Source organism: Wolffia australiana, chromosome 9 (genome assembly GCF_029677425.1).
Source record: "Wolffia australiana isolate 7733 chromosome 9, ASM2967742v1".
In the NCBI taxonomy this organism is placed as follows: Eukaryota; Viridiplantae; Streptophyta; class Magnoliopsida; order Alismatales; family Araceae; genus Wolffia; species Wolffia australiana.
In genome coordinates this window covers 8,446,373-8,461,362 of record NC_135843.1, presented here as the reverse complement: position 1 = coordinate 8,461,362, position 14,990 = coordinate 8,446,373, and the positions used below count along the sequence as shown (strand labels likewise).

Below are 14,990 nucleotides of genomic sequence, written 5' to 3'. Positions count from 1 at the left end.
GGATTGTGGGACCGGAGGATGACTTGATTAAGGAGGTGGTGAGGGACAGATACGGATCCAATTTGGATTGGGAGATGATGCGTAATGTGCGAGTGAAGTCGGCTTTTTAGAGAGGGCTGAGGAAGGTATGGACAGTGGTCAAGGAGTTTTTCCGGGCTCAATTGGGGAATGGCACCGGCTTCAGGTTCTGGACGGACAATTGGTCGTCGCATGGACGACTCTGTGATCTGTTCCCTCGCCTATATTCCCTTGCCCGTCACCGGCATGCCTTGGTGGAAGAGTATTGGGATGGAGTGTGGTGTCCAACTTTTGCGGCCATCTTATCTAGTCAACGGGTGGAGGATTTCTTACGCCTTCAGCAAACTCTGAGCAACTGGAGGCCAATGGAGGGGACGACAGATGGGTGGGTATGGGCATCGGGTCCGTTCTCCAGCCGAGGTGTTTACCAGATTTTGAGACCACACCACTATGAGGACCCAATCATCTTAAGGGCATGTCGCTCAATTTGGAGGCAAAAGATTCCCTTAAAGGTTAGGGTGTTTGTATGGTTGCTCGCCAGGAAGCGGACAATGACCCGTGTGAGACGGCGAAGGTTCTTCCCTGCTGAATCCTCACTATGCCTTGTGTGTAGTGAAGAGGAAGAGGAGTGCGAGCATCTGTTCTTCCAGTGTCGGCTTGCTCGGGCGCTGTGGGCTAGCCAGGGGCTGGCAGAGGTTACGTCGAGCTCGCAGCTATGGGCCACACTGTCGCGGCGCAAGCAGGGGACTGACAAGGAGCGGGGGCTAAGATTCGCGGTGCTTTGGGCGATATGGACTCACCGCAACGAGGTCGTTTCCAAGGGGGCGGCAATGTCGGTGGAAAGGGCAAAAAATGATGTTGAGAGACTGGTTTTTTGTTTGTTTGGTCCTGGATGAGGGGGTGGATAGGGGCGGAAGGATGGGCTTTTTGGCCTAGACCCGTCCATGTGCACGGAGGGTCACCAAGTTGGGTGATCTTCTATATTATTCAAAAAAAAAATTGTCACTCATCTACAAGTAGGATGATGGAACCATCATCATCACTCGCGTTGCAGATGATTTTTTTTTGAAAGATGATTTAAGCTGTAACCACCCAAAGGTACACGTGAAGAGCCCCAAAGCTCTACTCGTACAAGCTCTACTCAAGCTGCAGATGATGATGACTAGATTTTTTATGATAATGCCAAATTTGCCATCATCTCCAAAGACCACAGACAACAATAAGAATTTTTCATATCCTTTCAATTCAAAATTAAAATGTGTTCTTTTAGCACAGAAAAAACCCAGAAATACGAAACGAAGGAAAAAATCATAACCAGAAAAAATCATGTTGAAAGAGAAATATGCAGCTGAAAAATAATCTCCTGAAAATACCCACCTGCTTTTACAAAATCAGTCATCGCATACTGTGTCTCCCCTTTGACGCCCTCTTCTGTCACGGGTGTGCACATGAAAACCAGACTACAGTCTATGTCATCGGCCCTCAAGATATAGTCTTCATCTTCTGCTCCAGGTATTACAACAGGACTGCTGTTCCACCTTCTCCTCAACCAGCTGAAACATAAGATCGAACCACATTAAATCTGCCATAAAATGCAGATAGGTACGTGAGAAGTTTAAGCTGTAAATAAGATTTGCTGACACCACAGGTAAGAATGAGAGGATGATGAAGACTTGTCATTGTCCTTCAGCCACAAATTATTGATGCTTGATAATGATGAGTCATAATTGTTCTCTCATCACTTTCTCTATTCTTACTCTGTCAGAAGACAAAGGATGATGATGTGTTGTCTTTGTCCTCATCATTTTTTCTGCTGCTAGGATGCCAATTTTGACATTGCCATCCTAGCCGTGAATGAGGACGGCTTCATTTCACCCCTTGTAGTTGAGGAACTTGTCATCCTTGGCAAACCCTGGCTGAAAAAATTGTTCAAAAAAAACACTGGCTGAAAAAAGATGATTGTTCACCTTACAACGCATTTCCCAGGTGGCCCCCCACACCATGCAATCTCTGCAGAGCCTCTGATTGTATTGCCTTCCACTAGTACCCCCGAGACATTAAGACTAACAACTTTTGGACATCTAGTGCCTGCAGATTCCATTGATGTAAGCTCACGGCAGTTTTATGGGAAGTCAAATCAAAATATTTGATATTCTCAGAACATCAAGAGATAATAGTAATCTTTCAAAATTTTCAGCTGCAGGGTTTCTACAGTTCTTTCTTCACACAGGAAAGATGGGATGGTTGAGCTTAAAGCCCTTGAAACAAGATATTAAATTCAAATGTGAAAGTCATTCATCCGCAGACAAATGTACAAAAAATCTCTTGATAGGTAAAAGATGGATACCCCATCGTTTATCTGTAGCACAGTAAACCACATTGCTTCTTCTCTGTTATTGGAAGGGAGAGCTGGGCAATCCTAATTCTGAATGCAGGTTACCAGGGCAAAGAATTTTAACCAAAAATTACATGGCATGCCCTTAGCGGGCTGAGTAAACGAGTTTAATTTGGGAGGTCAAAAAGCCATTTACAGTGAACTTGGGCATATTTGATAGAGTTGAGTCAATCTAAGAATTAACTTAAAACGACAACACTCTTACAACAATATACCTGGAATTTTAAAAGTAAAAAGTTCATGATTCCCTGATATAAGATGGTTATCATAAAAAGAAGAGTGATTACAGACTCAAACCTACTAAGAAACGTGCTTAGGTGTAATATGAGATTCATTTCCCAGTTCCTTTTAAAAATAAAATCTATAGACTCGTTAAGAGTAATCTAACCAATAATCAATCTCATACCCAATATTTACACATGATATCAACATACTATAGAAGAATAATCGCAATAAATTCAAACAAGGACCCAATTAACGAACTTCACATTCATTCGAACAAAAAGTATGAACTGAAGAATATTACAATATGGACTAAAATCAAATAGACCTGGAGAAACCGGCGATGAAATAGCAAATATAGGGGAATGCTCAACTCCCTCCAAAATTGGAGTGCATTCAACCTTAATATATCTACCAATATCCTCATGCTTTGGCCAGTAAACCTGCTCCAAAAAAGCACAACGAAAAGAGAATAGTAAATGATTAAACTAGTATCGTTCCCCCTTCCCAATTCAGAGCATACCTCAGTGGCAGCCCCAGTGATAGGGACAAAGTTAGTAGGTGTTTTCTCTCCAATGAACCACTGATACTTGAGGCACAGCTCAGCGACGTTGCTGGTCGTTGAATCCTTAACAAATATGAAATGACATCGACATTCATCTTCCTCAAATGGTCGGTCGACTGAAGCTTTCTTGAGTAAGTAGCCGGGTGGCACATGGTCCTTCCAATATTCAGTAAGGAAGCGAAACGTTGATTCTGTTTAGTAAAAGGAATGGGAACGAAATTAGAAACGGCATCAAATTGATTGATCTCCAAGTCCAGCGAAGTCATAAGCTGATGAAGAAAATTAGGTTAAGCGCAAGACACTAGACGTTAAAGATATACCGATGGAATATATTCGATGAAAAGCATAAAATCAAGAGCACGTAAAAGAGCCTTGGAGACACCACTAAAAATCGTTTAAGCCTTCTTTGAACGAGAAAGAGCTCAAAAGATCAGAGTTTCTATTCACAATCTACAACAAAGCAATGAACAGTTCTTCCGGAGGAGATTTAATTGTGACGGATTAATCATCAAAATAAAACCCCATCTTCCATGATTCAAATTCCATGGACGTTAATCAAATGTAAGTTGGAAGATATAATATTTGTACAGAAAAAATGTGCGAAGGTTTCAATTCAAAACAGGGCCGATCCTCACTTTATAAATATACCGAGGTCAGTAAATGGAGTAAGATCCACAGAGACTTAGATACACATTAGAAAAACCTAAAAATTGATCCCCACAAGCTGAAGCTTAGAGAAAATCTAGGTTCCGAGCTTCTTACACATTCACCCAAGTCAAATTATCAGCAAAGAGTTTCTAGGAAAGAGTTTCCAGCTTCAGAATGCAAACAAACAGCAGCACGAAGCAAGTCTCACATGCACCCCTTATATTACATCATGCAGCAGTTTGTTGGATGTGGCCAAAACCTATATAAATAGTGAACTGTCGTCTCATGGAAGACAAACTGGCGAGCTGACCTAAATCTGAAGCTCATGCAGAACAGGTTAATCGAGATGCCTTCACAAACCACTTGGCACGTGACACAAAATTCTGCTTCCGAATTTTAAACAAGGATTGACAGTTAGAAATAGATAGTAAGGACCGACAAAGGTAGTCCACAAGAGGGGCCTCCCACCACCATCGAATGACAATTTTAAGAGGACCGGGAGATCCCGACACACAGCAATGGGATACGAATTGAAGAATCAGAAGATTCCAATAAAATGAGTTCACGGCCTAGCAGATGGGGAAAACTCCTACGAAACAAAGAAGAGCGGGCAACAATATTATTGAAACGAAGCTAGAGCAGAAGTGATGCCCTCTATATCAGGGTTCTCTTCTCTGCCAAGATCAATAAGTTGAGATTCTGCTAGATTACAAATGATCCCCTCCTTTTCTCACTTCTCAATAGTCGCCAACAAACTAACTTCATCTCCTAAATAAATTACAAAATAACTCGACGAATCCCACTATCCACTTTTCACACGCTTATCGCTGCAAGTCCTTGACAAAGAAGTCATGGGTGAGCATCGTAGCAAATAAATGAAAACGCAATGATAAAAAAAATCCCATACTTAATACAACAAGATGTAAAAAAAAAAGTAACCGAACATTAAAATAAGATCTTGCAAATATTGACAGTCATACAACAAGCACAGTTCAACAGAGCCAAGCAAAAAATCTAGTTTCTCTGGTGATCAATTTGGAGAACCAGGGAAAAAGGAGGTTACCCATGGAACGATCAGGGGGAGTAAGCTCCCAACCATATCTGATGCATAATGCCGCATGTGCTGGGTACTTTTTCGCCAGATCAACCTCTTCGAGAGAAAGATCTGCATAGAAATATTACAAAGCCGTTATGATGACGGACAGAAAAATAGAAAGAGATATTGATGTTGAAAATCCATAGCATAATAATTTACTCAATATAAGACTGTAACAATATTAGCTTGTTGTTGCTGAAATAATGTTTGATCTTTGACACTCTGATGTTCTTTTTTTGAAAGATAGACGTTCTGACATTATAGATCTAGAATAATAAGTCGAACAGTAAGTTTAACTATAAAGGACAAAAGGTACAACCTGAGAACACAAGTACGACTGTGAAGATCAAAGGCTGTGTTATCAATAGAATATGCATAAAAGACAATATATAACTCCTGAATCTCAAGACACTGTGCCAGTGGTTGATAATCATAGATGAAACCCGTAGATGAGAATAAGTAAAGATCAATGATATCAATCTAGACATTGATATCAAGTTCAAGATAAATTACATCTCACTCTCTTTTGATGTTGGTGCTCGAAAGGTGTGGATTAAGCCGCAACAAGGGGTCAGACTAGGATACCCTCTAGCACCGCTGCTTTTTGTCTTGGCATTGGATTCCTTTGCCATAAGCAAAACAGAGGCTTGCTCAAACAAGCTGCTGAAAGGATTTCGGACCCCTAGCTTCCTGGCGAGTATCCGTCTATTACAATATGCAGATGATACCATACTGCCGGAACTGTTTGAAACTCATTTGATTACATTTCAACGGCACTGAGTCAGCCTTTGTCGGCTTTTGGGGTATAGCAAGAGGAGGAAGTCTTATGTTTCAAGGCCTTGGGAACGTCGAATGGGACATTATCCATGAATTATTTGGGTCTGCCATTGACTGGGGTTTGTATCAAGAACACGGATTGGCAACCAGAACTGGAGAAGGGATGGGATACCCATCTTCTGCCTCTAGGCAGTGAAATTACCAGTGAGGGTCAACAAGCACCTGGAGGGTATAATGAGAAGATTACTATCGAAAAGCTCAGGGTCAGAGGAAGGATGAGGGATGCCCCTCATGTGGTGGGACATTGTGTGCAAACCAATCCATTTAAGGGGGCTAGGAGTATTTAAAATGCAAGATTTGAACATAGCATTATTGGCCGAGTAGGAGAACATACTTATGGGACCAGAGACAGATATGGTTACAGGGGTTATAAGGACAACTATGGATCTAGTTTGGACTTGGAGAGTTGCACTGCTCCACTCTGAAGGTCCTCTGCATTCTGGCAGGGACTGAGGCTATGTATTTCCTCAAGTTCAGGAATTCTTCAAAGCCAGGCTAGGGGACAACATTGCATTCTGATCTTGGCTAGACCCATGGTCGGCTCTGGGTATGCTAAAGACAAGTATTCCCATGCATGTTCACCCTTACACCAAACCCTCGTGCCACCACTTGGGAGTTCTAGGATGGCTTCTGGATTCCATGCTTGGCCAACACCCCGTCCAAGCCAGCAAACTTTAATCCATTTACGTCCATTGAGAGGAACACAAGAAGGATGGGGTTGGATCAGCACATCCTTCTCAGTGTGGGATGCTTACGCGAGGCTAAGCCGCAAACACATATTAGAAGAACTGAAGGTCATCTGCGCGTGTTGGACCATATGGAGACAAAAGATCCCCTCAAAGGTGAGGTTCATGTGTTGGCTGTTCCTTCAACGAAAACTAGCAACGACGGTTGTCAGGAAGAAGCAGCTACCAGAAGCCTCAGCGGAAAGAGCTATGTGCGCAAGCGGCGAAGAAGACTGTGGCCATCTCTTACTCAATTGCTCGTTTGGCCGAGCTGTGTTGGCCCACCAGCAAACCACAGGGGTGGACGTCTCCTTAGAAGAGGCCAGCTGGGACTCTATACAAAGGGATGCCCTCATTGTTAAAATGGCATGGAGATGGTTGGATGAGAGGAGGGAAGGAGTTCCTGCCAGGAGCGGCCCAGATCTGGAATAACCACTTCAAGAAAAAAAGCCAAAAGAATATCTCTTCAGGCGGTTAGGGCTGGGCCTTTTAAAAGGCGTACAGCTGTCTCCCACGTGGGTTATTTAAAGAACCTCCCCATGGGAGGTTTAGTAGTGGATCCTCCCCCGTGTGTGATCACTTTATTACCAAATCACACGAAGTGTCTGATAGTCTGGCAGAGAGAAATAGAGAGGCCTTGGTGGTGGCTTATAACCCGTGTGGCCCACCAGTGGAGGTGGAGAGAGATTTTTTCCCAACACCCCAAGCAAGCTGTGGATGTTATCCATGCCGAGCTTTGATCACCAACTGGAACCGTGCTGTTGGAAAAGTGCCGTCCGAGTCAATGTTCTCAGCAAGATAATGTCTGTTCAGAGCCATATGCTTCGCTCTGTCATTGTTAATGATTTCTAATAAATCCAACGCTGACTGATTGTCACAATATAGTCGACCTCTCTTCCATCGTACAGTCCATCTTCTCCAAAAAGATGCTTCAGCCATCGTCAAACGAAAACTTAGTCGATTCCTCTTCCATCGCATAGTCCCATGTCCTCCAAAAGATGCTTCAGCCATCGAACATTCAGAAACTCCTCTTTTAAAAACAGTTCTGCTCCCAGAAATGTGCAGTAGCCGGAGTGTGGATCTCGATCGACAGACCCTGCCCAGTCCGAGTCAGTGAAGGCTTCTAGGTAAACTCCTCCTCCCGTGTAAAAGAGGAGTCCCGTCCCCACTGTGTGCTTCCCCAATGCCAAGAAACGAGCTGCCTGCAGATGGATCCCATCTTCCCCAGTCCCAATTTTCACATTCGGGTCAAGGGGGTACGCTTACATCCCAATTGTGCTTGATAAATAGCGTGTGATCCTCCTTTGATGATGATACCCCAAAGCCCAGCATCGTCGTCGTGTGAAGCCAAACCATGCCTCCATGAAGAAATGCATTCATTGCATTTAGCAGCTGCAGCGATCAGTACGATCAGCACCAACAGTGTTGAACTTTGCAACAGGCGCAAACGTTTCTCATAATCGATACCTTCCCGCTGTAAACCCTTTGCTACAGTCGGTCGGGCAACCAGCCCACAGTTTTCTTTCCCTTCTAGACAATGAATGTCCATGTGTCGCTTCTTCAGGGCCTCGTGAGCTTCTTTTTGTTGGGTTGTGGAGATTAATTCATTTGGTAGCATCGGTAGCTTTTCTGCGTGCCTGAGTACCGACAAATACACACTTTCAGGGCGCGACAAATATCCGCGCTGGAGTCCTGAAAAACAACTTGATGTGAGAATTTCGCTTAAAAGACAGAGAGAGGTACGGTATCCCAAAATTTTCATCGAAGGTCCGGTTGATTAGATACTGCTTCCCAGAAATGCTTTGGGAGATGATGAGTCTGAAATAATGACCTGGTCACGGCTAGATATACATATGCAAGGCAGCCTGCCAGGCCGCTTTGCTGAGGATATTAACACCCTACCTTCGTGCTGTACACAATTCCCCGAGAGGAATTAATGAATTTTCACGTCACGTTGAAAAATTCTCGCCATTAATTTCGGTCACATTTCGCTTCCAAACTGTGGCCCAAAATCTGCAAAATCAATGCAAAATGCACCATAAACTTCCAACTTCCTCAGCAGGTAGGTCCATGGCAGGTCCCACAAATCGCTCGCATACACAATCCAGTACCGTCAAAAAATATTCCACAAAAAACAAAGGATAGCAAGAGTCTAACAAGTCAAATGGAGATGTCCCCCAATTCGGTGCAGCCGTATCACCCCCCTCTTCCGCCCCCGACTCCCTCCGGCCCCCAGGCACTACCATTATATCTCCCACTCCCGACCGTAGGGTAGGATCCTCCGTCTGTACTGTGAGATTTGATTCGTTCTAACATAGTTTACTTTGGGACACATGACGGTGGAATTTGAGCCGCTCGGCTGTGGCGATACTGCTGCCTTTTCTTTGCCGCTGAGTTCTGGTTTTCTTCCCCAATTTCAGCAGTTTTCTTTCGTATGTGCGGCTTCTTTTGCAAACATAGTTGTTGATGATGAATATTGTCGAATGTTCTCAGACACTTTGACGGGCCTGAGCCTCTGACTCTCAGCTCTAGAATCCCGCGCCAATCATGAGACTGCTCGCGGGTATATTCATTCTTTTTCATCCCATAATTTTTTGACAGTATTGCAATAGTCCCTCCTCATCTCTGGTGTCTGCTTGACCGGAGGATCCAGCAGCTAAGAAGATTGGACTTCTCCTTCTCCACTTGGAATTCGGATCATCACTAGTGGCGGTGGATCAGACAGGCGTCATGATCCACAGTCAGGACACCAGGGTCAGGTCAGAGTGACCATCTCCTTTCCATATTTCCCTGGTCCGTAAATCCGGCCGCTGGAGGAAAAATCTTGATCTTCCCAAATCTTGAGTTTGGACTGCAGATCCATTCACTCTCTGAATTCTTCTCTTCCTGCTTTGAACGGGCTTCCTAGCCTTCTTCCCCATGAAGCTATGTTATAGATCACACAAACAAGATCTTCTGAAAGATTTCTTGACCAAAATGAAAAAACTGGGAAAAAAAATGAAAAAGGATCAAAATCAGGCGAGAAGATACCAAGAGAGACAGAGGAGATGGAAGAGATCAGGAGCAGCAGCAGATCGAGATGAGAAGTTAAAATTATGGCAGAATGTATTGGATGAGTTCCTGCCAGGGCGGCCCCCCAGATCTGGAATAACACTCAAGGTTCAACACTCATGGACCAAGAGGCACATGCTTGAATCTTCGCGGTGTTCTGGGCAATATGGCTGCGTAGAAATGAGGTCATCTTCACTCAACAGGAAACATCGTTGGACGCAGTTGTACAAGCAATAGAGAGTCTTACCTTTGCATGCTTTAAAGGGCCGCTTTCAGGGCACAGGCAGCCCTTTAGGCCTTAACATTTATATTTATTTATCACATTGGAAGGGTCATTGATTTTGTTTGATCTCTCTATATTTATTTTTAAAAAATGTTCATGACAACCAACATGGACACATACTTCAATTAAAGAAAATAAATCTAACCATCTGTCTACAAATAGAAAATGTAAGAAAAATATGTAGAATGAAACTCAACCTACACGATAATTAATTTTGGACAAAAAAGGAAAATAAATAGAATTTCACAATACCTCGGTCATTGAATTTTTTGAGCGTTGGACCGATAAGCAATATTGAAGCAGCTTCTAGATGTGGCATCTCCAATATAGGATTTTCTTCAACACGTAAATGCTGTGAGCATGGCCGTATAAAACTTCAAACTTGGTTTCCAAAATACTAATTCAAGATAGACGTATCTCAGCAGCAATGCAATAAAGGCACAGGAAACAACAAGGCAGAGTTGAAACAAGACTAAGGACACAATGATGGTTCATATATTGGTACAGTTTTTCAGGTGAAAATAGTGTGGAACTGACTACTTCTAACATACTCATGACTCTGCAGCAGACAGTCATCTAAAAGCAAATAATTTTATAAAATATGATCTAGGTGGGCCCTAATGTTTTTTGTTTGGACCTTTCAGACAGATTTTGCTAGAAGAACTCAGATGGATAGTTTCCAAAATCCAACGACCAAAAAACTGCCCCATATGGGGTTCCATCTGATAGGTGGTTTCCAAAATCCAACAACCAAAAAGCTGCACCCTACGGGTTCCCTCTTCTTTATTTATACTGCCAACCAGAGTGACTGTGGGCTATGGGACCCACAACTACTTTATTCTCATAAAAGAAATACCGGGGACCCAAATATGTCGTTAAATAGGCAACTGTGGAAAAAGAAACTAATATGTATGATGAAGTGCCTCAAAAACCCAGCTCACTAGAGGAAAGAAAGAGAAGCCACACATTGAACGCCCCATGTATCAGCCCTGTTATTTGGGTTCAATCCCACTGGGAGTTTCATGGACATGGCCTACTCTATGGTCTATAATTCTCCAGTGGGACTTTAAGTGAGATGGGGCATGCCTTTAATGCGGCTCTTGTGAGTTCATTAAATAAATTGGGGCTCTTGTGGGGCATGACTTTAAGTGAGACTTAAAGGGGGAAAATAACTAAGCGATGGACTGTGTCTACACAGATATCTGAAAATGATGTAGGTGCAACTGCTTGTGAAATCCAGTTTTCTTATTTCTTTTTCTCTCAAATACTCTAGTTCAGACGGATAATGTTTTTTTTTCTTTTTCATCCATCGTCTATTTGTCAAAGTCCCTTTATGAGATCCGTATTAAGGGCCCATTTGGAATTCCATTTATAAAAGGAAAACTGGACAAGCCTTTCTTTGAATTAGATTTTTGTCTTTATTTATTTGTTGGTTAATCGACTGGGTGATGGGTTTAAGGTTTCCAAGAGAGAGCACACAGAAGCATTCGGTGGCTAGCACCCCGACAAGCTTTGACAGATATAGAAGAACTTGATTGGATCGTTGGGCCTCTTACTTTCCATCAGCATGTTCCATTGATTTAAGACCAGCAACGAACGCCTATGTGAAAAACCGTGGAAGAAGAACTCCTAAACGTCTCTTTAGTTAATGTAATGAGGAGAATGATAAAGAATCCAATCTTTTCCTGAAATACAGGCTCGGCAAAGAATCCATTTTTTTAGAAAAATATGACATTTTGCAGAAAGCATCATATCTTTATTAATAAATCTAAACTGATAGCCGGCAGATAGTCCCCACAGATGTGCAATCCGTGTTTGAAAGCAGAAGATGAAATATCAAGTTGTATCTTGACTAGCTATAGCTAAAGACCCGGCAAAAGATCCTCAAGATTACATATTCCCATTTTTTATCATACTAAACCTTGGGCAGAAAAATAAACGCTACAGATTGTGTTTACATGATGAAATAAACTTGGGAAGATATTTCAATGGAAACTAGGTTAGTGAAAGATTAACAAAAGGAAGCTAACCTCAAGAACGGGTAAATGAGGGAACCCTTTCAGAGTAGATATTTTGTTTTTACTAGCAGCGAGCACCTGAGAAGAAGAAAAGCTATCAAATGACCAAACTACGACATGCTGGAAAAAAAACGTACCCATACAGACCTGCAGACGGGGCTGGCATTTCATGGAAAGGGATTTCAATTTGTTTTGTGCAACCGAAAGAAACTGAAATAAGATAGTTTCAGAAAAAAAAACTCAATTGAAATGCCCTTAAGGGGAAACAGTATCTGGGCGTGGATAATTTGTTGCATACTTCTAAGTTTGGAAGCTCCGGCAGGCTGGCCAGCGAAGTTATTTGATTTCCAGCTAAGTATAGTTGCTGCACAATCAAGGTTACCACTATTGCGCATTTGAATGACTGTGAATTAAAAAAACAACTTTTTACACGGACTAATCAAATCTTAGAACGTGCATACCTGGAGTGCTTTACAATTCTCCAGCGGCTCAAATCCATTTCCTTTGAAATGATTGAAGCTCAAATCAAGCACCTAGGGACAAATAAGAATACAACGCAATGACCAACATTCCAGTCAAACTCAAATCTCAAAATCTTAAAATGTTATTGAGCCATGCAAATGAATGTGATTGTGTTTTTCAGTAAAAAACTGGTGCTAATAGGAGTATTAACAAAATGCAATAAAAGAAGACGTCTTTTGCACCTTTACTCTCTGTAGCGCTTGAATTCCCTCTATAGATGATAAGAGATTGTCCCTCAGATACACAAACTGCAGAGATAAAAACACAACTTATCGATAATACGATTTAATAGAAATAAGCATTCAAAAAGACACCAACCCAAGGACTTCAACAAACATTAAGAGGCTAATAAGGCCCTGCCCAGTTCCAAAGTTTGATAACATATCATAACCAAATAAATATTGCAGAATGAAGCCCAATGTTCAGGGAATAAGATCTTCAAAATGTGAGTCAAGTAATCATGAAACTATTTTCCTCATTGCCGGAAGAAAAATGAATATCATAAAAGAAAAGAAAGATCATAAGCTTACCTCTAAGTTTTGTGACAGGTTCAACTCACTGGAATTGAGACTTTTAATCCTGTGTCCTCGAAGATCCAACCTCTGAGAAGAATAGATACCAAGAGGTCTTAGGATATCTCATGGATCGTTGGAATCCACTCAATTTTGAAGAATACTAAATCTTAACGAATAGAATTGAAAGAAATTGCAAATGGTTGGTAAAATATAACAAGCAGATCATAAGAGACAACACAAAGTACTGAAATTGAAAATATAACCAGTTCACTGCCCAGCTGCAGTTCATCGGGAATTCAGACTTGGTTCAAACCCCTCGGGTTATCCGTTGTCCGGTCCACAGCCAAGTCCTGGGTCCTGCCACTGCCCAACCCAGGGTCCATCTGGTCCTAGCCTCTGGACCACCAGGCTATGGGACCCAGGGGACTCACATCGAAGACTGAAGCCGAAGGATAGCCCTCCCCTTCTACGTAATGGGCTTTCCATTTTTTTGTGCAGGCCCAAAAGAGGCAGGGGAAACTCACCTATCTATCGTCGCTATCTACTACCACGCTTATTGAGCTATGGAGATACTCGACAAACACATTAGCTCAAGACAGGAATGGGAAGACGAATTAGCTTAGGGACAAAGTATTCGATACCGTGCGTGATTGAAGCACCTTAACGATGCGACCAGACAGGCTTGTCACGGATCCAACTGGTTTGCTTTGTTCTATCTTTTTCTACCTCCCACTCACTATCTTCCAATATCATTCCAAATGGAGACCTACCCCAGGTCTCAATCATGAATGTTAACCAACATGGTAAAAACAACTTCCACTGATTGGCTAAAAAAAACAACCAGATCATAAGAAACAACACAAAGCACTGAAATTTGACGTATTTAAGCAAGCATACCACATCATCAGTAGACTTAGCCTCCACCACTGGAGGCACAGTTAATTGTGGCTCTGCAGTCTCCTTAGGAGAAGGTTTCTCCTTCTCCACCGAAGAAACCTTCTCAGCCGACCCCGCTTTCGCACCCCCAGAGACCACTGGCGAACGAGCCGATGCTGGAGAAGCTTTGGAAGTAGAGATTCCAGAACGAGCACTACCCTTCTTCTGATTACCAGGGGGCGTGGATGAAACACTCTTTGAAGCAGAGTGGGAAGCAGAATTCTTGGCTAAAACCTTCTTTGCAGACTCTCCCTTGACGCTCTCTAGCTTGGCTGCCAACCGTGCTGCCGGTAATGCAGTATTCTTCACTTCTGGAGTTGACACCCTCGAGCTTGCAGAAGACAATGAAGACCTTCTGCTCGCCAATGTCGCCGTCTTAACAGGCTCCGGAGTAGAAACCTTCTTCCCAGATAATGAAGCAGCACCTTCAAGCGGCGTAGGAAGCGCAGCAACAGATTTCTGCCTCTCCGGCAACCCACCGGTGCTATTTCTCCTCTTCACCAAAGACCCATCTGGAGTAACAGGGGAAGAAGACTTCGTTGAAGCGACCCGTGGCTTGACCGCACTCAACTCGGATCCATCGGCATTCCTCCTAGAAGACGACACAGTAGGCCTCGCAAAATCAGACACACTCGTTTTGGACGGCTTCTTCTTCTCGCTAACCTTAGCGGAAACCTCCGCATCGCCGGGAGAACCAGCTTCCATCACTCCTGCAACAAAAAAACTGATTCTCACCCCAAAGAAACCGCAAAATCAACGATAATTTCCCAAAATTCCATCAAAGAACGCCAAATTTCTCCGACTTACAGCAGTAATGCCGGCTCTCCCCGCTGCTGAAGAGCTCAATCTTAACAAATTTCGCCTCTTCCGCCAGATCGTTGTCAGATCTCAGAGAGAGATTGAAGAAGAAATCAGCCGCCGGAGAGAAGAAAAGAATAGGGAAGATTAAACGCAAAGCGATCGACTGTGGACCAACTGAACAGTTTTTATAGTCCAGCGTAGCGCGGGACCCACGTTTTATATGAAATGACCAAAACACCCTTACGGTCAAATTTCCAGATTCACTGTTGTAACCGGTCGAGTCGTCACGTGGCTAGCTGGACGGTCAGATCTGAACTTCAATAATGGGCCTTAATCCTATCCATCTTATCTATTACCC

The 14,990-nt window shown here is 43.0% G+C and overlaps 1 protein-coding gene across 2 annotated transcripts in view; it reads right to left on the bottom strand.

The window, feature by feature from the left end:
- Window positions 1-14,797, bottom strand: part of AIR9 (Outer arm dynein light chain 1 protein) — a 39,057-nt gene extending 24,260 nt beyond the window's left edge. For both annotated transcript variants that reach the window (XM_078580555.1, XM_078580556.1), the window contains exons 1-14: window positions 14,639-14,797; window positions 13,793-14,541; window positions 12,911-12,982; window positions 12,563-12,628; window positions 12,320-12,391; window positions 12,157-12,222; window positions 12,006-12,068; window positions 11,871-11,936; window positions 10,093-10,192; window positions 4,912-5,013; window positions 3,159-3,391; window positions 2,964-3,078; window positions 1,986-2,106; window positions 1,396-1,571 (exon numbers count right to left, since the gene is read on the bottom strand). In XM_078580555.1, coding sequence (XP_078436681.1) covers window positions 1,396-1,571; window positions 1,986-2,106; window positions 2,964-3,078; window positions 3,159-3,391; window positions 4,912-5,013; window positions 10,093-10,192; window positions 11,871-11,936; window positions 12,006-12,068; window positions 12,157-12,222; window positions 12,320-12,391; window positions 12,563-12,628; window positions 12,911-12,982; window positions 13,793-14,536 — 1,996 coding nt within the window. In that variant the 5' untranslated portion in view covers window positions 14,537-14,541; window positions 14,639-14,797. The remainder of the gene's footprint in view (window positions 1-1,395; window positions 1,572-1,985; window positions 2,107-2,963; window positions 3,079-3,158; window positions 3,392-4,911; window positions 5,014-10,092; window positions 10,193-11,870; window positions 11,937-12,005; window positions 12,069-12,156; window positions 12,223-12,319; window positions 12,392-12,562; window positions 12,629-12,910; window positions 12,983-13,792; window positions 14,542-14,638) is intronic.
- Window positions 14,798-14,990: the final 193 nt, after the last annotated feature.